We start from the raw sequence: 27,890 nt of genomic DNA, 5'->3' as shown, positions 1-27,890 counted from the left end.
CTTTCAGTCAATCTCCAAAGTGGTAAAGCTGGATTGTAAATGGCTGCTACATATTTTTTTACAGAAATTAGGCTCTGAATGACCATATTGTAAAAAATACTCATAGTACTGATCATTATTTTAAATGTCTTAAAAAAGGTAATGAATATGAGATGCCCAGAAAAAATTAGACTTTTGCGTTATGTGTACCTTTTGACCTATTAATCTTTCAGTTATTTTCCTGCTGTTGAATTTTTATATAATTGTGGTGGTATTTTTTATTTTTATAAACATTTTTAGTTTATCATCAAAATCATTAAATACTGCTATTTGTTTTTTCATCAATTCCTTTTTTTACTTTGTTTTTATTGTTTTTTTGTGTAAAAAAGCTCAAAATATATTTTTATATGTATTAATTTTTTGTGACTATGGGTGGTATAATTTAAATGTATTGTAATATTATTTGCTGTGGGTTTTCTATAAACTGATGTTTCTATTATGTTGTTTATGATTATTTCGATTTCAATATTTAAAATGTATTTTCTGTTATTTTCTGTTTTGTATATAAGTATAAACTGAGAAGTATGAGTTTACAAGATACAGAAAATACAATGATTGAAAAATGTAAGTTAATATGCATTTAGTAAAAACTCTGATATTTCTTGACTTTTTGTTCGCCTCAAAATTATGTTCCTCCATTTTCACCATCTTCTTCACCTACCGTGTTATTTTCAAAATGAAATCTGCCAGTTAATTGTTTTGCTACATTATGTAACACAGTACAAGCAACAAAGTTTTGTACTTTCTCAACAGATGCTTGAACGCAATTCGCCAGTACTGGAAAGCGTTGCTTGATTTGCCCAAAGCATCTTTCTATGATGACTCTTTCTTTGGCATGTAGATGATTAAAATTTTGTTGTTCCATGTTGCGAAGAGGTTTGATTGTTGCTAGAGTATTAGCCAGGATGAAATTCCATACTGGGAGTCTCTCGGTATAAGCACGCTGAACTGTTTTGCAAGATTATGAATCTAACTGGGCTTCACTGCCATATCCTGGCATCATGAACAGTCCCAGGCCACTCAGTGTGTACACTGGTAAATACTTCATTCGCATTACAAGTAATTTGTATACTAAGGCTGGCATACCCTTTAGAGTTAATGTATTCATCCCCGTATTGCTGTGATTTGTTTAATTCTTGATGGGTACAATCTAATGTGCCTATTATTGTTGGCATAGTAAAATGTTTTGCCATCAAAACTACTCCTCATTTATTTCTTGCTCTGCTGTTGAAATTGTATCCAATTATTTGCTGTAGCAATAATTTTGTCGATAACAAAGTTAACCATTTTACACACAGTAAATAGATTGACATTGAAGTCCTGTGCAATCCCACTGAAAACCTGGGTCGCCAAGGAATCTTAAAAAAGTTTTCATGTTTTTCCTGGACGATAGAGCACCTCCTTGTGATTCAGACAAAAATTCTTCTGCTAGAAAATCTACATTTTCATTTTCAAACCTTAATAGGTCCTTACACCTACTAATATTTATGGATTTTCTTGGGATGTAATCTTTACTCTCATGAACTGGCATAAACATCACCATGACGACTAACTTACAACAAAAACTATTAGTAGTTACTAAGCCTCAGTAAAAATCTAGTAAAGTTAGTTAGGCTTAATAGTTGCAGCTTTTATTCACTTAAAACTTAATAGTTTCTTAAAAATAGCTTAGTAATAGTAACTACTAACTTTTATTCACTTTACCAAGTATTACTGATTGCAAAAATAAAGAGATTTTGGAAGTTTGTAATAATGATAAAAAATTAATATACTAGAGAAATAATACATTTATAAATATAAACAAAATATAAAATGTCTCAAAATGTGTTCTGGTCTTGTGTTTCTTTATCAGTGATATTTGTTTCTTGCATATTTTTGATCCATCTATTGTTCTTTTGAGTTTTGTTGTACAAGAGGATATGTTTTATAAGTATTATGTAATTTATGTGAGAAATGGTGGCCATAGAATGTGATCTTATGTTTTCAAAATATATCAAGAGTATTTTACATTGTCTTTGGAGTCCTTATTGGCTCGAAGTTTGAAGTCATTGGTCTTCCGTCAGCCTAGGATTTGCTTGAGGATCTTTTTATTTTTGCATTCAATTACTTAGATGTCTAGTTGTGTTAATGGTCCCAGGCATTTGGGTTGAATGATGGTCTTGTTGATCAAATGTTGACAGATCTTTATGTTGATGGCGATGCATATTTTACTGTAGATGTTTTGGGTGAGTTCTAGTTTGCATGCTCATTTGTTCATTGCTTCCTTTTATAGAAATGTTGGGCTTGATGATTTCCCCAAGGTACTTGACTTTGCTAACTTAAAAAATTTGATTTTTGTTAATCAAATTTGACATATGTGTTGTGTATGTTTCTGCACTTTTCTACTAAAATAATTTGTTTTACACATATTACATTAATCAATTGATAGTTATTCTCATAACTATGTATTGCTTTTACAATACATTTTAAAATTTTTATTTATTACACTAAAAGAAGTTGAGATTGGTTTATAAACATATCGATCTCATATATGTGGATGGGAGTTAACCACACTCCCATCAACTTTAGGAGTCTTTAATGTTAGTAATGAATTTGTGTTTTTTAAAATAAAACTTGCAAGTTAAATTTAGTTGCGATTCTTAGAAGGATTTCAGGTTTTTGAAATGTTTTCATTAGTGTTCATAACTATCTTAGCAAACAGCACCCAAGCAGCAGAACTATTTTGTTAAAATAAAAACTACTGTTTTTATTTTTGAATTTAGTGAATGCATTAGTTCAGATGTATCACTGCAGTTTTTAATGTATTTTAACATTTTTTTTCTTCCTGAAGCAGCAGAGATAATGCATGATTATCAAATCTATAGGCATAAGCCCCACCAGGGCTTCGGCCACTTCCTTGGAGACTGTGCGATATGCGGATATTATCCTTAAACAGCTTCTTCTATGCAATGCCTCTAATTTGCTTAAGCGTGTGGCATATTTACTCACACTGGCCTATATCTTGATCCCCTATAGCATCGTAGAGTATGCCGTTCCAGCCAGCAACCTCCTCCGTAACTGTGAGAGCCCTCCACAATTAGGAAAGAGACATCAGCCTCATAGTCCTCTCTGCCTTACTTGCAATCTCTATGGCCTGGGCTCCAAACCTCAACCTTGCATCCACCCAAAGACCAAGGTATTTTATCGCCGGTCTTGAAATGATCCTTCTGTTTTCAAGTGTGAACTTTAACACCAGTCTCTTTTTCACAAAGGATATCACCACCGCCTCTGTCTTCTCTGGAGCCAGTTTAAGCCCAGCCCCAGCCATCCAATCTTTAATCACTTGGTAGGAGTCTCATACCTTCTCAATGGCTTCCTGTCTAGTGACTGCCTCCACCATTAAGGTGATATCATTAGCATAGCCTACCAACATAACATCCAACAGGAGGGTAACTAAAAAACCTCATTGTACATCAAATTTCAAAGGATTGGTCATTAACCAACCCTTGTGGCACTCCTCTATGTAGACTTCCCTCAATTTGTCCATCTTGCAGTTGGCACAACAGCCTGTCTTGTTAGATACGATTGTACCATCTTGCACAGATACAAAGAAACCTGATGCTCTTCTACAAACCTCATTATGGCGACGTGAGAACGCAATTGAATGCGTTCCTCATGTCTAAGGTAACGAGGACACACATTCCCCACCAGTTACACCTCGTGGCCCTTCTCACTGTGTCACCAACAGCAGCTACAGCATTCAGGGTAGACCTCCCTTTCAGAAGCCATCCTGTTTTGTAGAGAGCCTACCAGGTTCTTCCACAACCTCGGTTACCCTGTGCTGGAGCATAAGCTCCAGCACCTTGGCACGTGCATCTATCATAGCCAGCAGCCAACATGAGATGGGAAGTGCAGGATCCCTCCCCAGTTAAGGTGCAAGTACCAGCCGCTGGCATCTCCAACTCTTGAGTAAGACCTCCTCCATAAGACAGGTATTGTAGACATCAAGGACTGCTTGAACTTCTTTGGAGGCATGCGCAATGCTGCATCCATTAATTCACCTTATTTGAAGGAGGGCAGAAGCTCATCACCCCTTTCATCTGCAGCTAAACCTATTTTGCAAGGGAAGAATCAGTCTATTATACCTCGGACTTCCCAAGCGTCCTGTTCACAACTTCCCAAGCGTCCTGTTTACAGGGACTCTGGGTTGCAGTAATCTTACCAGGACACTATATGCCTCCTCCATGGGTCTGATTCAACTTCTGTAATTAGCTTTGTCCAAGCAGTTCTCTTTACCTCCCTAATCAATTTGACTAAGTTATTCTTGGCTTCCTTATATGGGGCCACACATATGTCTCTCAGGGGAGGAAAGCGAGTCCCCGTCATCTGCCTTCTGGCCTTATTCTCTTCTCTTTTGTGCCACCTCACTTGTCCTCCAATACGTAGGAAGAGGCCTCTTTCTAGTATATCTTGAGGAAGACTTCTACACGCTGCCACAAGAGAGCTCACCAGGTGGTGCACCTTATCCTTCGCAGTACTAGCTTTGTAGACTCCACTTAAATCCAGTGCCACTGCAAAAGCATCAAGGTTGAAGTCCCTGGTGCTCCAACCCATAAATGCGAATGGTCCTTCACCGCTACATCCTTCCTCTATTAGCATAGTGATAACCAGCTTTTGGTCACTCCCTGAGAGACCCTCCCACACCCGCCAGTCGCTAATGTTTGAGGCCAATTCGGAACTGACAAATGTTATGTCTTCTATAGACCTGGTTGGCCCCTCCTGAATGTAAAGGCGCCACCCTCATTCAAACAAACAAGGTCCATTGCTGCTGCTGCCATAAGTAGGTCATCATCTGCTAGATGGTATTAAATGGGTATGTGTGTGTACCTGTGCACTACCGACTAAACCTTCACCCCTGGCTAGCCACTCCTTCTGGAAACTGCTGATGTGGCATTACTTCAGGAGGGGGGTACAACATCTACACACACAATTGGAGATAGCGCTATCATACATGAAAACCCATACAATCAACAAAACACCCGAGGAAATAAGCAACAACCAAAAACGTCACATAGACACACCTCTATCAGAAAAGATAAAACATATATATTTATATATTAATTTATTTATTTTTAAATAAATAAAAATGGGCTGGGAAAAAGGAATGAAAAAGGGGACCGACTTATAGAGTTTTGCATGAAGTATAATTTAGTAAACTATACCCTGACCGGAGCTATCCAGTTCAGGAACTGGTAATATATGGCTCAGAGACAAGCACAGCCTCTGCACCCATCTCTGAGGAGTACTCAGCAAAACATGCTAAAATGTGCTAATGGTGATCTTGATTTTATGACAAAAATAATAACCTGAGATGAAACATGGGTCTAATGACGCCGAGACAGATCCCACTGGAAAACTCCAAGTTCTTTGTGGCAAAAGAGAGCCAGGTAATCACGAAGTTATGTGAAGATCTCTTTTGATTACCAAGGCATAGTTCACAGAGTACATACCACAAATTCAAACTGTTAATTAACAGCACTACATAACTGTTCTTTGTCAGCTAAGCGATGCTGTGTGATGCAAGAGATCTCAGCTTTAGGAAAATGGAGCATTCACTGTTGTGATGAATTTTCTAATCTTCACAACTTATCCAGAGATACTTGGCAAAACACACGACTGAACAACTTTGACAGGCTTTTTCCTCACCAGACATGACTCCCTGTGATTTTTATCTCTTTCCTAAGCTTAAGGAAAGAGATAAAAATCTCTTTCCTCTCCATGTAAAGGAAAGATTTGAACACATAGAATAAATCAAAAGAAATTACAAGAGGACTTACGGTTCTAACTAAAGATGACTGAAAGATGCTGATGGAAGGAGAAAGATGCCTACTTTGAAGGAGGTAAGTCAATTTAGTTCAAAGTATTTTTGTGTTTGTGAGCCAAGGTCAGATACTTTTTTGATCATACCTTGTATCCTAATGCTGATTATTCATGTCATTTTGTTCACATGAAACTACACTATTTTCCTCAATTTGTTGTCCTCTATAATAACCCTTCATTTTGATTACCCTTCTATTAATTGCTTCTAAATAGAAGCAATTTATTAATGATGAAAGATTGAGATCACTTTATTAAATAGGTTTATTTTGTACACTATCGTCAATTTTCACATAAATTGGTAATTCCACTTATGGAGTTATATTTAGCTCATTAAAGTTCATAATAAGTATTGTTCTTAAGTAATTTGGAAAACAATGTATTTTGTAATTGTAATAAGTAAAAAGACAAAGCAAACTGTTAGAAGACACATTTTTAATTTTGTACTAAACATAATACACAACATACACCAACTTATACAAACATTAAAAAAAAAATTTATACAATTCAATTATTAAAAACAAAAATGTTTTTTCTGTACTCAACACTCAATTGCATAAAAATATGTCTACAAATTATTACTAACTAAATCTTAAATTGAATGAAAACTATGAACAACCAATTTGTTGTTCATCTACCTGTAACCAAAAGTTAAAATGTTATTAAAATTAATTAAAAAAATAATAATAACCTATAATGAAAATCTAAATTTATGTCAAGTAATAAAAATTATAAAAACAAATATTATAATTATTAAAAAATATGGTAATCCATTCCAAGTCTTGATGTCATACAATCGACTTCATCAATTTTCAACGAATTCGTTTTAATGTTAATATCTTCCTCCAACTGTACTTGTGATTTCAGTAAATAGCGCAATGATGCTTGTGACTACAACAACAAAATATTAATAGATAATTTTAAATTCAATAATAATATTAATATTTATATATTAACCCATATTCTTAGTTTTTTTGTAGACCATCATGATAAAATATGATTATGATCACAAAAAATAAAATAAATTTTAATACGACTAGATTTTTAACAGCCATATTTAATTTGATATAAACATATTATTAAATGAACACAACACAAGATTACATATGTTATTCAAATATGTACTACAGGAGTTGTTTCTATTCAACACAAAGTGAACTTTCTGGGTGTTTTATTACATAAGTTGTTGGGTGGGATGATCAAATTGATTTCGTTTGTAACAAAATCAAACCTTTTTGCCCTTAAGCGCCTTAATAAAATGCCAAGTTTATCATAATTACCATTATTAAACATTTATTATAGCTAAGCATTTGAAAAATCTTTCCTCCAATTTATTTCAAATATAATTAAAAAAACATATATGCTCGAAATAATTCTCAATAGCACCTTGTGAATTGCAGATTACTTTGTAGTAAATTTTATATTTAATGTATTTACCTTACTTTATTTCATATGTTCACATCTATTTTTTATACTGAATGTACTTAAACATTTTAATGAGTGAAAAGGATGGAAACCCATTAAAAGATCATCAACTGTTCCAAATAGAATACTGTTAACTTTCAGGATAAGGATCAGTTACCTTCACATTTTGACAAGAAATAGAATTTCAACCCCTTCTCAGGGGCCCAGAGGTTGTAGCTTAAATATTTTAAATGGTAACATCTTTATGTGATAAATCATTTTAAAGTTCTCTTTAAGACAATTAAAATAGTATAAACAAAAAAATGGTACAATGTCTGCACCCAAAATGGTGGTGGGATAAAGTTTGGATTTTGAAAAAATGACATATTGCAAATAAATTTATAAAATTTGAATAAATGGATATTACTGAATATATTTATTTTTAAAAAACTATTAAGGTTGGATCAAAGGTGCAACCGTGTCAGAGTGGTATCTGTTGAGAGCCAGAATAAGGAATGATTCCTGAAAGAGGGTAGCAGCTCTTTCTGTATCTTAAGGGCATTGGTCAGGAAGACTTAAATGGGCATATCAACAAACAGCCAATCTTCTGAGTACTGCGCAGCTGAAAGAAATGGAAAACTACAGCTATTTCTTTTCCAAGAAAATGTAGCTCTCTGCATTTTCATGTAACAAAGATGGAGGTGACTTCCTTGATGAAATATTCCAAAGATAAATTGGTCCCATGTTTGGATCTCTGAGTGGGAACTGCTAAGAAAGGGGTCACCAGAAAATTAAGAAGATAGCAATCTATGAGTCGGAGTGTGGAATATTAGAAACCTAAAAAAGGTTGGTATGTTAGAAAATTTAAGGAGGGAAATGGGTAGGTTAAATGTAGATGCAGTAGGAATTAGCAAAGTTCGGTGGGAAGAGGAAAATGACTTTTGGTCAGGTGATTTTAGAATAATTAACTCAGTGTTGTATAAAGGGCAGGCAGGAGTAGGTTTTCTAATGGACAAGAAGATAGGGAAGAGAGTAGAGTATTTAAAAAAGCATAGCGATTGAATCATTGTAATCAGGATAAAATCAAAACCTAAGCCGACAACGACTGTTAACATCTAGATGCCTAGAAGTGCCCATGATAATGATGAGGTAGAGAGTGTATACGATGAAATTGACAAAGCAATTAGACGCATAAAAGGTGATGAAAATTTAATAATAGATTGGAATGCAAGCATCGGAAAAGGCAAGAAAGGAAATATTGTGGGTGAATATGGGCTGGAAAAAAGGAATGAAAGAGGGGACTGAGTATTGAGTTTTGCACGAAATATAATTTAAGGAATGAAAGAGGGGACTGAGTATTGAGTTTTGCACGAAATATAATTTAGTAATTGCCAACACCCAGTTTAAACATTATGATAGAAAAATATATATAAAAAGGTATCAGATAGATTATATCATGGTTCAGCAAAAATCTAGAAATAACCATAATTTAGTGATAATGAAATTATGATTGGGGTTTATTAAAGAGACCTAAAGAAAAAGTGCCAGATGAATCGGTGGAATTTAGAGAAGCTTTATAATATGATTACTGATTTATAATATGAAAGAAAAGGTTGATAGGTAGGTGGGTGGAATATATTGAAGAGTTATACGGAGGGGTTCAGCAAAAATCTAGAAATCAACCATAATTTAGTGATAATGAAATGAAGATTGGGGTTTATTAAAGACCTAAAGAAAAAGTTCCAGATGAATTGGTGGAATTTAGAGAAGCTTTATAATATGATTACTGATTTATAATATGAAAGCAAAGGTTGATAGGCCGGTGGGTGGAATATATTGAAGAGTTATACGGAGGAAATGAACTAGAAACAGGTGTTATAGAGGAAGAAGAGGAAGTTGAAGAGGATGAAAAGGGAGATACAGTACTGAGATCTGAATGTAATACATTAAAGGATTTGAATGGGAGAAAAGATCCTGGGATAGACGGGATACCCGCAGAATTACTACACAGTGCAGGTGAAGAAGTGAACTTTATGAAGGGGAAGTTCCATCAGACATAAAAAAGAGTGTTATTGTTATAATACTAATGAAAGCAGGAGCAGATACATGTGAAGAATACAGAACAATTAGCTTACTACTCATGCACAAAAACTTTCTGTACAGAATAAATTTTTGTGTAAAATTCTGTACAGAAGAATTGAGAGGAGAGTGGAAAAAATGTTAGGAGAAGACTAATTTGGCTTCAGGAAACGTACAGGTGCTCATTAATAGCAGAAAAAAGAAAAACAAAACATTAATGGCATTTATAGACTTAGAAAAGGCAGGGGTAACATAGACTGGAATAAAATGTTAAGCAAAATATAGGGTTCAAGTTACCACATGAAAATAAACAAGAACAAAACAAAAGTAATGAAATGTAGTACAAATAAAGTAGATGGACCACTGAATATAAAAGTAGGAAGAGATTATGAGATTAAGAGATTATGGAGGTAGAAGAATTGTTATTTGGGAAGTAGAATTACTAAATAAACATGGATGAAGCAAGAGTGATATAAAATAAAAGTGGTATAAAATGACTTTCTATCAGAAATATAATTTGCTTACATCAAAAATTAATTTAAACTTCAGGAAAGCATTTTTGAAAGTATATGTTTGGAGTGTAGCTTTACATGGAAGTGAAACTTGGACAATTGGAGTATCTGAGAAGAAAAAATTAGAAGCTTTTGAAATGTGGTGCTATAGGAGAATGTTAAAATAAGATGGTTAAATAAAGTGACAAATGGAGAGGTGTTGCAACATTTGGAAAAATATAACTAAAAGAAGAGACACAGACTTATAGGCCACATCTTAAGGCATGCTGGAATAGTTGTTTTAATATTGGATGGGAAGGTATATGGGAAGAATTGTACAGGCAGGCAACATTTTGCATATGTAAAACAAATTAAGCATGTAGGATGTAGGGGGTATACCGAAATGAAACGACTGGCACTAGATAAGGAATCTTGGAGAGTTGCATCAAACCAGTAAGACATGCACTTAAAATATCAATTTTTAAAATTTTACTTTTTGAAAATCCACTATCAACTATTAATGTAGACATCATGGTTAACTTCTTAAAAAAAGGGTTCCTGTGGGACTCAACCTAAATATAAACAAATTTTTTGAGTTTTTATAAATTTTTAATACTTTTAACTGATTTTCAAGTTGCAGCTATTAATAAAAATGTTTAGAAGTAGCTGTTGAGCAAGGGCATCAAATGGATTATAATTTGTTCACCATTCTTTTTGATTTTTTAGGAATCAAGAATTCTTAAATACGATAATAATAATAATAGGACCCCTCTAAATACAGTAAAATTTTAAAGACAGAGATATCATTTGGTCAAGGGGCTGTAAACTAGGACTCACCATTTTTTACTCAGAATTTTGTGTTTGTTTTTCTCATTATACATTTAATACTGCATAATTTAATATTGATCAAAGGAGTCAAACTGAAACCAAATTTTTTTACTGAACATTTTGATTATTTTTGCAAATGTACTCTAAATATTGCATAATTAAGTCATTATTATTTAAAAATTGTATTGTATGCCATACTTGATAAAAATTTATCACTGACAAAGCCATGAAACCCTTGAAGAATTTTTTGTTTCTCAAAACTTTGAAGCACCTAAGTCAAAAAAAATTTTGTTTGACAAATTTGTTTGAACATAAGTTCATTATAGACCAGATAACAGTAACCTCTTGTCCATGATATTGATGACACGTCATATTATGTACTGTGTAAAATTTGCACAAGCTTTGTTATCTATATCGTACATACTGTATCTGTACAAACAGTATTGTATATGTGTACAGTTCACATAGTTATGTGTTGTAATGTTACTGGTGTGTGATTAGTAGTTCAGGTTATTAATTTAAAACAATGATTCTCAAAATTTTTCGCCCATCGCCCAGATTGAAAATCATGATTTTCAAGTGCCCCAAAATTGTTAAACTTACCACCTGTTAAAAATAATAATTGCAATTGCTGTTTTTAAGATGCGTTCTAAAAAACAGTAACAGCAATTATTTCTAGCATTATTTAAATATGCATGTAAAAGTAATAGAGTTGGTGAAACATTATTTTTGGATTTTCTAGTTTAATTTTATCCTCGTTAAAGTTAACTACAGAGTGACTGAAAAATAGACCCTCACAAGAACAACATATACACTGAGGCATACATATGTGATCTTTAATAAATTGCAAAAATTCTTATCTTTTAGTTCATTACTCTGATATTGTCAGACAATATTTTCCCAAAGTCAGAGTTAATCATCATTTCATTTATTTGTTTTTTGTTGCCAATCATTTAATCGTTCTTTGGTTTGATATAATTTTTCTGATCATAATTTGCATACATGTTCTCTAGTTTTCAAATTTTCTTTCTCTTTATATTCATCATCCTCTCTTAATGTTTTATTCTTTCCTTCTTGTTTATATTCATCTTCTTGTTGTTTTTTTGAGATTTATTTCTTCATGTTATCTTTCTTTTCATGTATGATTGTTTCTTTTTCATTTTTGATTTTTCAAAAACTGAATATTTTACACCGTAAGGTCGAAATTAACATTTGTAATCACAGGAGTTCACTAAACAGAATAGTTTAATTATTATTAATTTTTATTTATACAACATATCAGCAATCTGAAACTTTTGTTAATCAGCAAAGATATCTTATCTTCTCACGAAGATAAGAATACTGCTGATCTATTAATACAAGTAATAAAAGTACTTTTACTGTATCCTAATATATCATGTAAGATTGTTGAATTAATAATTGTATAAATATTTGATGTAAATAAACACGAATATTTCAGCAATTGTGTAACTATCCACTTTATTAAAGAATTGGAGGATCATACCTCACTTTCAAATGAATACTGATCTAGTAATACAAGTAATAAAATTACTTTTACTCTAACCTAATATCTCATGTAAGATTGTTGAATTAATAATTGTATAAATATTTGATGTTAATAAACACGAATATTTCAGCACTTGTGTAACTATCCACTTTATTAAAGAATTGGAGGATCATACCTCACTTTCAAATGAAATAAGTTTAAATGAAGTGCAGCAAAAAATGTGTATATGTAATTTAATAGGCGTACAAGGAAGTCACATGGTGTCCATATCAGATTTTTTTTTAATCAACCATTACCTTCCTAGACCACCTGAATACCCCCAATTTTCTGTGGGCCCACTTTGAGAACGAATGATTTAAACTGACATTCTTATTTGTTTACTATTTTACTGCATGTGATAAAGAACAAATCTTCAATATTCAAGACTGTATCTTTTGAGATGTGTTTCATTTTTTTATTTAAAATGTGTGACAGGAGAAAGCATGTCGTCCTTACTTTAGCCAAAACATGAAATTATTGAAAGCCTAGATCATAGAACATCGTCTAAAAGTATAATGACTCAATACAGGATGGGAAAAGTACCATTTCAGGTATAAAATCTAGCTGGGAAAAATAAAAGCTGTTTTTGTAAAAATGGATTCACGAAATCTAAATACTGAGCTGAAAATGTGAATCTAGAAGATGCTGTTTGTAGTGGTATCTACAGCAAAGATGTGCAGGAGTTCCAATTCGGGTAGCTGAACTAAAACGTGCTGCTGAGTGGCTTACACTTATTAGCAGAAAAGTTTAAGGCGAGTTACAGATGGCTTGGTGTGTCCAAAACTGCTACGGAATTAGCAATGTTAAATTGCACGATGAAGCTTTAAGTGCGGACAAAGAAAGTGTAGCTCCATTTTGGGTAAAACTTCATCAAATAATTATCAAGGAAGGGTACAAGGAATCACAAATATACAATAGCAACAAGACAGGTTTATTCTGGAAAACACTCAGGCTTTTAAAAATGAACAATGCACACCCGGTTATAAAAAAAATCGAGGCAATGGCTCTCTGCTCTTTTATATGTGAATTCAGTGGGTAGCTGCCGAAACACCAGTGATTGTTGTAAAACTGGAAAAACCACAAAAATTGAAAGATCTTATTCATATATCTTTTGCATATTGTGTGTGTGCACATGCATGCATGCAAACACACACGCACACTCACTTACACACATGTTATTTATACCTCTGCTAACATTTGTTGCAAGTTTGTAACTACATCTTTAATTTCCTTAACTTCTTCAACAAGCTTTGCATCAACTTCATCCCTGAAACAAAGTACCAAAGATTTTTAGCATATGAACAAAAGTTTTTACCAATTAGTAGTGGCAGTTTTTGTAGATCAATAAGTAATTACCTGTTTCTGTTGGCCAACTTTAAATTCTATAACTCTACGAGTAATACTAGTTACTAGTGCACACTAGTTGTTTTATTCTTATAAAATGTATAATTAAAAATGCTTAAAACTGTAATAACATCTGTAACTAACCAAGTTTTTTAATAAATTTTTTTTAGATAAGTAACTTAAAAATATTTTCAGTCGGCCTTAAGACCACTTTCAGCAACCAATGCTGAAGTTTTCATCCTGTATCAGATAATGTGAATGCCGATGGTTTTTTAATTCAGACAATGTAGTCAAAAGGTATTTAGGATTTAAAATATGTTAGTATATTTAATATATTATTGTATTTTAATTGTTCTTGTTTGGATTGAGGTGTTTTCATTTATGTTGACTTTATTACTGTTTGTATACTTCTTTTAGTTGTGTTTGTTTTTGGAGCATAATTTCAGCCTTTTTGAGTGGTATATTGAGGCCAATTTTATGTGCAATATTTTGAAGTTCTAGTATCTGTGTTTTAGCTCTGTCAATGTCATTTGCTGGTAGTGCCAAGTCGTCAGCAAAACCAAAACAGTTTGTTTTGAGTTTTTGGCTTATTTTTATTTTTGGGGAGCAGCTTTTGAGCCATTCCCTCATTACCATTCCCAGAGCCATTTCCAAATTTTTAGTAGGGATTCTCAATGGATGCAATTTGGCGCTTTCTTGAAGTCTAGTCTACAAACACTATCACCACGTCTCTGTTTCTTTTTCCGTTAAGTCATTATTAGCTTGAGACTCATGATCTGGACTGGGCAGCTCCTCCTTGGTATTCTCCTGGTTCTTTCTTGAGTTGTAAACCGATCCTGTTAAGTATGAGTCTTGAAAGAATTTTGTATGTTGTGTCTAGGAGTGAGATTCCTCTGTAGTTGTTAGGATCTGTTTTGTCCGCTTTTTTGTGTAGCAGGTGGATAAGGTCTGTCATCCAAGGTTCTGGTAGTTCTTCTTTGATCCAGATTCCAGATGTTGACAGGCTGTTGATGAAGGGCGATTTTTGCTGGACTTCCTGCAGATTTTCCAAATCTCTACAAAGGTCTGATCTTTTCTCGCTACTTTGTAATTCTTTATCTCACCCAGTGCTTGGTAGATTTCTTTTTTATAGGAGAGTTGATGTTTTCCGGCGGTGTTGTTATTGGGGTGCTGATGTCAAAGTTTAGTTCTGGTGGTTCTTCACAATTTAGCAGTTTCTTGAAATATTTAGCTAGGATTTCCACATTGTCTTTATTGTTATTGGCTAGATTATGGTTTACATACTTCATTAGTAGGGTTGGGAGTTCATATTTTTGGAGTTGTTTTTTGAAGGTTTTGTGGCACTCTCCTGGCTGTGTTTTGTTGAATTCTTCTTCTATTGATTTCAGCATATTGATTTCTTTATGGTGTTGTCTGCTGATTTTCTTTAGGGTTCAAGTGATTTCTTTTCTTTGTTTTATTAAATTTTAGAAAGATGTTTGTGATTTTTGGGATTGGTGTAATAGTAATAGCAGTGCTTGATGTCTCTGTTCCACTGATATGAATGTGACTGTTGTTGCATTTGCTGTTCCACCATTAGATGTTTTTTACAGGGTTTTATTGGTGCCACTTCTTCTGAAATTTAAGGTTGTTCACTAAGCCTTTGAGTTTATCCATAGTAGTAATTTTTTTGGTTGCTTTTTGGTAATTTTTATTCTTGATTAGTTGGGTAGGGTCTTTTTTCTTTTAGTTTAGGGGCTTGGTTTTGCTCTTTCCTTTTGAGAGTTAATTTAATTTTAATTTTTACTACATAATGATCTGAGTCTGTCTACTTCTCAGAGGACTTTTATGTTGTAGATCTGTTTGTAGTGGTGTTTGTTTATGAACACATGATCTAGTTGCCATTCTCCTTTCTGAGTTTCTGAGGTTTCGTCTTGAAATATGTGGATTTCAACTGTTCGTTTTCATTTTCTCTTTTGGGCAGGCCATTTTCCAATAATGATATGGTATCTTTTTTCTCTGCCTAGTTAAGCATTGAAGTCTCTGAATAGTTGTTTAATCTGATTTTTAGGGATGTTATTTATGATCTGGTCAAGTATGTCCCAGAAATTTTCTGTTTCATTAAGGTCATTTGGAGATTTATTTTTATTATTAGTGGGGGCGTAGGCTTTTATTATGGTGTTTAGATGCTTTTAAGGCGAGTGTTGAAATTCTTGTGGATTGCGACTTGAATTCTTGTACGGAATTTATGATTTTGAGGCTGACCAAAAAGCCTGTTCCAAACTGTGGGACACCTTTCATCACTCTAATATATTCTTAGTATAACTAATTTATAAATACAAATTGCCAATGAAAACTAGTAAGAACATCAGCACACTAGTCTCAAAAATGACTAACAATGTTTTTAAAAATGTTTTGTCATTTCAAAGTTTATATTTAAAAATAATTTTCATTGATCATCTTGGAAAACAACACCAAAAATTACAATTAACATGCAGTATCTGCATTATTGTTACAAATAATTCAGTTTTTAATAAAGTTTATTTATTTTATTCATGAAAATTCTTTTGAATTACATTGCAAGTATTATCTGATTATTAATATAACTGTGTGTAGCTTATTAATTTAAGCAAAAAAATTTTCTTTTATAACATAAAACTGCATTTAATTATACCTGCATAATTCAGCACCAGGACGTTGACTTCTATTACCAAGTCTTGTATGAGCTAGCGCCATAAAACCTTCCTTTTCAGCAATTGCTTTCTCAAGTTGAGTTATGTTACGTATCATTTCATTAGCTTGCTTTACAATCTGGAAAAAAATTCTATTTATAAAAAATCTTGGTTACTGTTTTTCTTTCTGACTGAAAGTAATGTATTTGGGTATTATTCTTGTTTCCTGTAGTTCCAGGAAGTTTCCACTGATTTTCATGAAATAGCTGTTAAATACTCATATTTGTATTAATGATATTGGGTACACAACAATTTTAAAAAATATGACAATGAGTTGCAGACTTCTCAACTTTGTCAGGAAGTCTTGCCTATCCCATCAAAAAATTACTTTTAAATTAAACATATTTGGCATCATCTCACATGTAGAAATTGCATTAAAAACATTTAAAATTTTTATTTATTTAACCTTAAGACATTTCAAGCAATAACTAAAATCTGTAACCCTCTATACTTCTCTTTAAATATTTATCAAACTAAGACTTTAATATTATTATAAATTATACCTTACATAGACTAATAAATTAAAATATTGCCCCTTTCTTATATTGTGCCATTTATTCAGGAACTTTAAATTTATAAATGAGAAAAAAAATTTGTATGGATGCCATGAAAACTCTCTTAGCACTTTCTTATCTTTGCTTGACTTGCATCCTTCTTTTGATATTTGAATATATTGCCTAAGATTACACTCTGTTTGTACTGTTTTTATATTAATTATCTAATTCATGAGAATTACTTTCAGTATTTAGATATAGCAATTTTAGAATTTTCAAAATTAAGCATCCTTAAAACATATTCTTTAAAAATAATTTACTATTACATAATACAACTATGATTATTATGCACATGTTCACTTGGTTTTTAATCAAGACTTACTGAATGAGAATAATATTCACTGATGGGAACTAGTAAATGTAAAGCATACTTGGCAATGTCATCCGTTGTTGAAAAATATTTCCATTTCACAAGTTAGAAATTTTATTCTGACCAAGTAATAACCCCAAAAGATGTCCTTTTACTGTGAAGAATGAGACAGACGATTTTTTGTGTGAATGACGAGACAGATAAGGATAGAATTTTAAGCAAGGTAGTGTTCAATGATGAGCCTATAAATAATCTCACATTCACTTAAATATCATCAGAATGTGGACTAATGGAAGAGTATATGCTTTTATGGGTGCAAACATGACTGCCTCAAAATAAACATATGGTGTGCCTACACACTTGATACAAGTATTTGATTTTTCTTTTTAAAACCTATTGTAATGTCACAAATGTAGGAATTGTACAGTATGCAATAATTATTATGTGTTTCACCACAGTAAGACAACAATGCATGTTCCTGGATTTATTTAGCACGAATGGGTAGGAGGCACAGCCACTTCCATTGTGGACGTTAAATCTTTAGTATGTCTTGAGACTTTCACCTCTGGGCCTAAATCAAATGAACATTAACAAATTACGCTTGAATGGAATCACAAAGGCTGTTACGTTGGTCATACCTAATTGTGTTGCGAGAACTAGTTATTGGAAATTAATATGGTAAGTTTAACTTATCTAATTACTGTGTTTTGGTGGTTTATATTTCATATAATATATTATATACATAAAATTCAACTTAATCTACCCAAGTACAGATATAAGACAACTATTACCTTATTTGTACAGGTGATTCAAAGAAATGGGAAATTTTAACTTTTTGTAGAAAATGAATTTTATTTCATGTAATTGTACAAATGTTGCCATTTTAGGATACATACATTTTAGTTTATTTTTTTAAGATTACATCTTGGAGGTGACCTCCTCTTCTACGTAAACACTCACGAAGTCTCTTTGTTAAATTGTTCATGGTTTGACGTAACATCTCATCTCAACTGGAATTTCCGCAATTGCTTCTCGGATCTTTGCCTTCAATTCTTCCGTTGTAGCAGGTCTACTGTGGAACACTTTGCTTTTAAGGTGACCCCACAAAAAGTAATCGCAAGCTGAGAGATCAAGCGATCTGGGAGGCCATCTAATGTCACCATTTCGTGAAATGACACGTTGTCCAAACAATCAGCATACAGCTGCCATTGATATTCGTGCAGTATGTGACGTTGCTCCATCTTGTTGAAACCAGGCTGTGTTAAGAATTGGTGGAAATCTCTTTTGTTGTTCCACAACAAAGGTTTCAAGCATGGCTACGTAACGAGCCGACGTCACTGTAATCACAAGACCGTTGTCATCCTCAAAAAAATAAGGGCCTATAACATCATAAGATGACATAGCACACCACACGGTCACTTTCTGGCTGTGCAACGGACGCTGGTGTAGCTGCGTAGGATTTTCTTGTGCCCAGTATCTGAAATTTTGCTTGTTAACAAATCCACTGAGGTGGGAATGCGCTTCGTTCACATCCACAGTTCGTGAACAAACTCTTCATTATCATTTATCTTCTGAAGCATTACATTACAGAATTGTGCTAGCACAACTGTATCGTTTGGTTTCAGTTCATGGACAATCTGCAACTAGTATGGATGGAATTGCAAGTCCTTCACTAACATTCTTCGAACACTTGAACTATGCAATTGTAAAGATGCTGAGAGACGACGGATTGACCGATGAGTGACAGCATCTTGTAAAGCTTGAACATTCTGTGGTGTACGGACGGTTCCCTCACGTCCTGGAGGTTTCTTTTTCATTGCTGAACCAGTTTCCTCAAAATTAGATATCCATGTTTTAATTGAATGTGCTGATGGAACATGGTCGTGCCGTCCCAGATTAAAATGAAGGCGAAATTCTCTACGCGCTCCCTCCACACTGTCATTTTTTTGTAAAACACTTTGATAGCAAATGCACATTGCGCACCACTCCAAGTATCCATGACAACTAAATGGCAGGTTAGGTTAGAGAGGCTGGCGCCATTTATGTGGTACCAATCACCCACGGCTACCAACACAACTTTCAAAATTTCCTGTTTCTTTGAATCACTCTGTATATTTATCATTTTTCACGAAAGTACTTTCACAGAATCCTGCATCAGCAGTTGTGTGATATTTATATATTATATAATATATTAAACGATTAAAATTGCGATCATATACAATAGTATATGAAGTCATTAAATAAAATATATCAAAAACAAAATAAAAACAAACATTTAAACATGTATGTGGCCACCCAAATACTGCAGTACTGAATTATTTAAATAAATGACTTATGAAATATCTATGAAAGTGCTATCTATTGGAGCTTTTGTGAGTGTCTCCTTCAAAATCTGTCTATGTTAATCCAGTTAAATCTTTGTTTATATATATATATATATTATATTTTTCCAAAATATCTAGATTTTTATTTATGCCTCCTTTTTTTAATTTCTAATATCTCTAAACTACTTTAACATCAGTAATGGAATGTTTATTGTTTATAAGGTGATCCGCAACATTAGAAAAGCCCAATTTTTTGTTTTTATAATGCCTAAAATGTTCATAAAATCTGGCTTAAATGATCTGTTGGTTTTACCTATCCTCACAATCATTACACTATCTTATAAACCCCACATAAATTGTATAAATCAATAATTTTATTGTTTTTTAAATATTTTATTATGTGGTTGTTAGTTTTGTATGTAGGTTCAAATTTATCCCATATTATATGGGTTTAAATTTATTTATATGTTTATTTATTATTTATAAATTTATTTATTTATATGTTGTTTTTAGAAAAATGTTTGAAATTAGTATTGTTTATTAAAATAGTTTATTTTATTTCATATTTTATTATTTTTATTCAGAATAATGTTACCCATAAGAAACAATTCTGCCTATATGGATATAAGCAAGAAATCTGTGTCTTAATAAAAATAGATTAAGCAATTATGAGAATCATTATAAATTAAACTGCTAATGAGTATAAACTAAGGGTCTCTGTAATTCCAGAATATAGTCATTGATTATTAAATGAATTCTCATGTGAAAATATTTTAAATAAGAGAATGACATCAGACTACATGATATTAATGCAGTAATATCCAATAATGACAAAAATCATTCAAATCATGTTCTTCAAATCATGCATATAAAAAATATGCGTTTATCTTGTAGATTGGAATATTTTGTTTACAAAATCATCCACTTAAGTTATTTAGAAAAACTTAGAACAGAACCACCAGTGAATCTTTCATACAAAACCAAACAGAAATTATCAGAATTAGTCCATCTGATGAAGAATAAAGCTTGAACTTAACAAAATAAAAAATTGGGCTTGAATTGAGAACCCCTTTTTTGAAGTTAATTAAAGATAAAATTAAGAGATATGAATTTTAATATGAAGATGTAATTTAACATAATTTTATGATTAGAAATTTATGCTGACATACGGGTTCTAAAAAATTTAATTTTCATGAATAAGCCACTTTATCAGTACTTTCTGACTGACACTGATGCCAGTTCGAAAAAAAAATTTGAAACTTCTTTTATGGTTCTATGTTTTACAATTGTGAAAACCAGAATTAGTTCATGTGATAAATTTATAGTAATAAAACTAAATAAACAACAAATACAAATATATTATACAATATACTCTTATGCATTATATATTATTACAAGTATATTAATAATAATATTAAAATCTAATAACTCACTTCAAAATGTTGTTTTTCTAATTTTCCTTTTGATTCTTTATACTCTTCAATTCTTTCTTTAAAAGCTTCATTGACAATATTATATTGTTTCAATAAATCTTCAATTACCTGCAATAATAACATATCAATATATGAACGTAATGGTCGCCCAGCCACAAGTTCTTTAACAGCATCATCAATGTTTTGTTGTGAAAAAGCACGCCATTCTTCTTTTGTTATATCTCTGTAACATAAGGATGTGTGTATTCTTCTATATGTATATTACACTTTAAAAAAGAAATTGATTTAAACTGAAGATGACTGTGTTACTGAAAAGGGTACTTACTCTTACGTAAATAGAATTTTAGTATTACATGTGAATAATGTAAAAACTTGTCAATAAAACATTTGATTTTTGTGATTACAATACACTAAAAAATATTAGTTAATGTTAGTAAAAAAAGTTGACTCTGTGTGAATAAATTTACCCAAAAACAAATTAAAATTTTTCATCTATGAAATGGTATTTTCTATTTGATTATGTAGTCTAATGATCACATAATCAAATTGACTGACAAACCATTTACAGCTACATCCAGTTTCTTCCTCCTAAAGTTTTACTTATGTGCAGTAGAAATATGAAAGAAAGTTAAGAAAGTTCTTGATAAAAAAACACACTTTTTTATATTTTAACGTAGTCACCTTGAAATTCGATACATTCAGATCAACAATTTTCCAAATTTGTAATACCTCAGTATAATGTGATTTTTCCAATTTTGCAAAATAAGTAGTATCTCAACTTTAACCTCATCATTTTAAGTGAATGTTTCTCCAATGTGACATTTCAACAGGGTTAGGAAGAGGAAATAATTGCTGAGAACCAAGTCCAGAATTATGCAGCAACAACCAGAGGTGTGTACACAGGCACATTGTTGTGGTGAAAGAGTACTTTCTCTTAAAATCATGTGAATCATATATATATATATACATATATTGTATTTTTTATAATCAAAAACCAACTTGAACAACCCAAGTACAAAATTACAAAGTAAGTGAAATGACACTTACCTTATTTTTTATTTATTCCAATAGCACTTTCAAGGGATACCACATCATAAGTTGTATATAAATTATACAAAATTACATATCAAACTTAACAATTTTTTTTTTTAGAATAAAAATTAAATGATTTAAATAGTAAAATTACACAAAACATGAAGAACTTTATGTTTTGTGTAATTTTAATTTTTATTGTAAAAAAAATTGTTATGTTTGATATGTAATTTTGTATAATTTATATACAACTTATGATGTGTGATCCCAAGAAAGTGCTACTGGAATAAAGAAAAGAAAAAAAAAGGTATCATTACATTTACTTTGTAATTCTGTACTTGGGTTGTTCACGTTGGTTTCTGATTATAAAAAATGCAATATATTGGTACAGAGGAATATGGGTCTAATCTTGAATGGATATTATGAACACATTTAAATTCAGCAGCCCACTTTTTTTACAATAGTAAACAAACAAAACTTTGAAGTGGTATCTAACTCTTTTTGTATGACCATCATAGTTAAACCACTTTAAAACAAAGTACTTTATAACAGCTTGAACATTAATTCTATCCATTTTTCAGGAAACGTCAAAACTCAATTGCCACAACAAGCAACCTTTCTTTCTTTTCTCTTTTTCCTGTTTAGCCTCCGGTAACTACCGTTTAGATAATACTTCAGAGGATGAATGAGGATGATATGTATGAGTATAAATGAAGTGTAGTCTTGTACATTCTCAGTTCGACCATCCCTGAGATGTGTGGTTAATTGAAACCCAACCACCAAAGAACACCGGTATCCACGATCTAGTGTTTAAATCCGTGTAAAAATAACTGGTTTTACTAGGATTTGAACGCTGGAACTCTCGACTTCCAAATCAGCTGATTTGGGAAGACGTGTTCACCACTATACCAATCCGGTGGGTTGCCACAACAAGCAACTAAACATATGCACCTGAACTTCACAGCATGCCATCTTAATGATCATACTTGACAAATATTGTATTCATTTGGTCATACTTGTGCCATTTCTGTGTCAGGCTAGGAACTTTCTGAATGACCCTAGTATTTCACATGAATAGAAAACCATTCTATAATAAAACTGAACTGAAATGAAGTTAATTCATTACTGAAAAAAGGTAAACATTAATATGAAATAAAACTTTATATATATATATATATTTTTTTTTTTAACTAGAAAATAATTATGAAGATGAAGTTTAAGTTAGATGAAATAACTAGTAAAATAAATTTTATAATTCTTTACTTCCTTGGTGGTGGCTGACTATCCATCTATCTATATAGATATCTATATAGATATCTGGGCTATGTCTATACATAGCCCAGAAATTTATTAAGAGAATGTAAGGGCAGGTGCATCAGAACAGATGAAAAGCTTTTGTGTATTGAAAGAATTGAACAATGGAATTAAACTAATAAAAATGATTGATCACTCAGCATGAAGCTGATAAGACTTAGCAGGAATCAGAAATAAAAACTAAAAACTCTAACCTAACCAAAAAAAAGTATTTACTCATAAGCTCTTTAATCAAATAATTTTTTCTTATTCATTTCATTTCAATTTTAAAATATGACATTATTCTTCCAGTCTTTTCCAATTACATAAAAATTATCTTTATGTGACATGTTATCATAGCATGACTCACATACTTATTTCAAAAATGTTAAATTGTTATAAAATCAATTAATTAAAACAAAGATTAAAAGTTTTCACCTGTAGGAACCTAAAATATTCCCAACAGGAAAAAGACGATAATGCCAATTAAATACATTCAAGCATTGATAAAGCTAAAGATGAAAAGAATAATAAATGAGTGGTTGATTTTCTATTATCTACATGTATTTACTTCAATTATGAACTTACTGAATCAGACATATGTAACTACAGCATGTAGAAACTTAATAACCAGACAAATTTGCATTGTATGATTGCTAGAATGGAGCTTCTGTACCTCTATTCTAGACAACTGAGATGTATTCAAAGTGTGAACTTGTTGAACTTACAAGCCTCTACATAGACATTTGCTAAAATCTCTGAAAATCTGTTTCATAGGTAAATTCCTTCTTGATTTTTGCAATTTACATAAACATTGCAACTTTGGCTTAAATTCATAGCAATAGATTTCCTTAATTGAGCGTCTAAGTAATGTAGGTCATTTTTCTATAATATTAGTAATAATTTATGAATCGATATTAACTCTAGATTCATAAATAATATAATTCAGGACATTTCTTTAATAAACTGAAACGTGAAATTATATTAAAAGCACAACCAGGCTGAGATAAGACAATGACACTTGAATTACCATCTACATTGATAAGTTCTGAGAAATCTCTTGTTTATATAATGTTATTACTTGCTGCATGTTGGTTAGCACCTTTAAATGGAATGTCATCTCTATATATAAATCTTTTTTCATATGGAAATGATTTTGCAAGAAAAGATTGTACTCCATCCTGTGAAATTTTTTAACAATTAAACCACCTAATCCAGTATTAATGGAATGATTTGATATAACTGTACGAAACAGAAGATAGTATAGTGCAGATCTAAAAAGACAAGAATAGCTTGATTCTTGAAAAATTAATTAACACTGATCACTTGGTCCCTACTTACATTACATCTATACATACTGTAAGTTATTTAACATAAGCCCTTGTTGAAAGCATTCCATTATATTTGTACAAAGGGAAAAAAATTTTAAATAGTTTTCTAAAAATGTATTGAAGTAGAGAATACATACGCAGGATTAAGTGATGCAATTCCTTGATACATAGACAAATTTAAGCTTGTCTCTTTCAAAGATGCATTATGCTTATCAATAACAAGCACATTAGTTTTATCTTCAAGGTCTCTAACGAGTGTATAAATCATTGCTCGTGTTCGTCGAATTTGTTCCTTAACTTGTTCTAAACATCGTGATAATAAACTTCTAGCTCCATCAATGACTTCAAATTCTTTTTTTAATTCAATTTCAACTATATCACAACAAAGATCAATTCCAAGACGTCCTTCTCTATTATAAAAAAAATCAAAATATATAAAACATTTCTATGATAAAAACTATTATAAAATACACATTAACAGATAAAAAAAAACACAAAATAATTTCAAATATAAATATTTCACTTGACTCAAGAGCATTGCCAACAGAAAGTGTGAGAGGAACACACACTTTTTTATCTCCTCTCCATCAGTATATGTTTTATTTTTACTAATTTATTTTCTGATCAATGTATTAACACAAATAATAATAAGTTTACAACATAAAATCCCTACATAATAATTGATTAAACTTTAAAAAGTAAAATGTTTTAGCTCATTTTTTCTTTTGATTCCTGGCTGTTAAAAAATTATTGCTTCATGCCTAAGTCACTGAATACTAAAATTATTTACATAAAAATTATATTACAGAAACTTAATAAAAAAAAATAAAAAAAACGCACTGTCAGATCTAACAATTTTAACCTGTATTCAATCTATGAACTGAAATCTATGAATAGTAAAAAGGATAATTCATTTATTATTTATTGATACAAAACATTGTGTTGAACCAAAGTTGTTCAAATTATTTACAAAAGTTACAAATACTTTATTTATAAAAATAATATATCATGCAAATATGTAAAATTCTGCAATAATATAAAATAGTTACTTTTACTGCAGTAGCTTGTCTTAGGTATGGAATATACAATATATATTCATGAAAATATATAATAAAAATTGAATTCCCAAAGTAGAAACGTAGGTTATTTATCATCTTCAATTTGTACAACATATATTTTTAGTTTAGTGTTTGGGTCATTATAAAAAAACAAATATTAAAAAAACACTGCATAAATTAAAAACGCCTTTTAATATCTATGTGACTTACAGATTAAAACAGAGGATAGATACTACAGAAACAATGCTTTCAAAAATTTTGTTTAATGTTTGCTTTTGTCGATTCATTTATTATTATTCTTATATCAAATGATTTAAAATTAGAAGACATCAAGTCAAAATGGAGAGAAAATGAATGTTATGAAAAAAAAATTAATGAAGGTATGGACACTAAGCCAACACAGGTATACACAACAGAGGGAAGCCAACCAGTATACACAAAAAAAGGAAGACTGAAGTATTAAAACAGTATGATAGGATGTTAACAGGATATTCCAAAAATTAAAATGAAATAAAGATTAGTACAGCAATAGCTGAGGAAGCACCAAAATAATAAAAAAATGTCTATGTTAAACTGGTTGAAGGTTGAATTCAATTTGAAAAAAAGTAAAGTATTATTATATTTGTAAAGTGCTTCTGTACAGGTCCAAAACATGTACACAAAGAAAAAAAGGCAAAAGAAAGGCTGTTTGATTTTAAATGTGAGCATGTTGGAGACTGGAAAATATTAAATTGACAGACAGTGAAAAATGAAGAAATAAGGAGTGCAAATGAGAATAGAAGCTTAATCAAAAAGGGCTGTGAAGATTAGTCACTTTGAATGACAGGACATTGAATACAGAGGATATTGAAATAAAAAATAAGCCCTTTCTCTGTAAAAACCTCATTAAAAGTCTCATTAATTCAGCTCTGACCAGAACCATAGCAAATCTGTCTATTACCATGAACACTCTATAGGTTGATTAATAACCTGAACAGAGTCTGGGAAAAATTGCAATTTACAGACTTAAACCTCTTGACTACATGATCTAACTGGAAAAGATATGCTGTAGGAAGTAATTTTTCATGTCTATACCTTTGTGATATGGTTTTTTCTAAGGTAGTACTATCTGTCATCAAATGCCAGAAAATTTGAACATAGCTTTCTACAATGAGAGGCTGTTGAGTGGAAATGTTTCCAAACCTTTGGAGCGTGTTTCCTGGGTGTTTTCTGAGTGGAAATATTATAACTTATTAGACACAAAGTCAGATTTGGGGAGTGCACAGTATGCTACATGGCTGATGTACCTTTTGACACTTGTTCCTGCCCTCTTTACAAAGATGTCATACATAACCTTCAAGAAAAGCAAACTCATCGATTTCTCTGTAGCAGTATCTTTTTCACTACATACAAACTTATTTTAATAATCTTTTTTCTTATCTAGACAAGAAAATTTTTTTTTTACTTAATATAACAAGATATGAGACAAACCTTAAAATTAGGCATTTTTTACATATATTTTCAGCATTTGTTTGCAAAGATTGTTGTGCATCTTCTATTCTTTCTTTATATGTTTTAAGAGCTTCAATTTCTAGATCTAATTCTTTTTTCTGAAATTCAAGTTGGTTTTTACAAAAATTAATGTCATGAATTTTAATTTCAATATGATGATCAACTTCTTTTTTATTTTTATTAACAATATTATTAGTTTCATCAATTATACGTTCAGATTCATTAATAATACGTTCTGCTAATTGGCGCTGATCTTCACTTATGCGATATTGTTGGGTATTATTCAAATGCCACTCATCCATCGTAAATCTAGCTGGTGGTGGTGGAACAGTTATCAAATTCTGTCTAGCCCGATTGTGCATTTTAATTTTTTTTATTGATAAATAAACAAATACTTAATCTGAAACAGATTGCAAAAATTAAGTTACTTTTATTATCAAGTCTGAGCTAAAACTATACAAGCATAGTCATACTTGTTTGACTTTACATTTTATTTTATTAACAGAAACAGATGAGAAGTAAAACAGTTCAGGAATTTTTATTTTAAATTTTTTCCTGATAAACTTAATTTTTCCAAGGAAAACATTAAGTATGTAAATACTATTTCTGTTTTATTTTTCTATGGGTATATTAAATAAATTTTAATACACAAAATGACTATTTTTTTCTTTTAGAATCAAACTATATTTTTTATTGAATACAATTTAGCAACTTCCATGATAGCTTCTTCAACCAATAAGTTCCAGTTTTGAGTCCTAATTTTGGT

General features: G+C 31.4%; 1 protein-coding gene across 1 annotated transcript; it reads right to left on the bottom strand.

The window, feature by feature from the left end:
- Positions 1–6,648: 6,648 nt before the first annotated feature.
- Tektin-C (Tektin C) lies at positions 6,649–27,486 on the bottom strand. The gene is made up of 6 exons (XM_075361827.1): positions 27,104–27,486; positions 24,713–24,985; positions 20,920–21,142; positions 16,241–16,377; positions 13,429–13,510; positions 6,649–6,786 (listed from the first exon to the last, which is right to left on the bottom strand). The coding sequence occupies exons 1-6, from the start codon at positions 27,484–27,486 to the stop codon at positions 6,649–6,651; spliced, it is 1,236 nt and encodes a 411-aa protein (XP_075217942.1).
- Positions 27,487–27,890: the final 404 nt, after the last annotated feature.

This window comes from Lycorma delicatula, chromosome 4, assembly GCF_047948215.1.
Source record: "Lycorma delicatula isolate Av1 chromosome 4, ASM4794821v1, whole genome shotgun sequence".
NCBI lineage: Eukaryota > Metazoa > Arthropoda > Insecta > Hemiptera > Fulgoridae > Lycorma > Lycorma delicatula.
The sequence above is the reverse complement of the archived record's forward strand: the minus strand, read 5'-3'. Positions and strand labels throughout refer to the sequence as shown.

Coding starts and splice junctions, on each gene's coding strand:
- Tektin-C (XM_075361827.1), bottom strand. CDS start 27,486: ATGCACAATCGGGCTAGACAGAATTTGATAACTGTTCCACCACCACCA. Junction 24,986..27,103: donor AAAAAATGCCTAATTTTAAG/GTTTGTCTCATA, acceptor TTTTTATAATAG/AGAAGGACGTCTTGGAATTG. Junction 16,378..20,919: donor TAGAAAAACAACATTTTGAA/GTGAGTTATTAG, acceptor ATTTTTTTCCAG/ATTGTAAAGCAAGCTAATGA.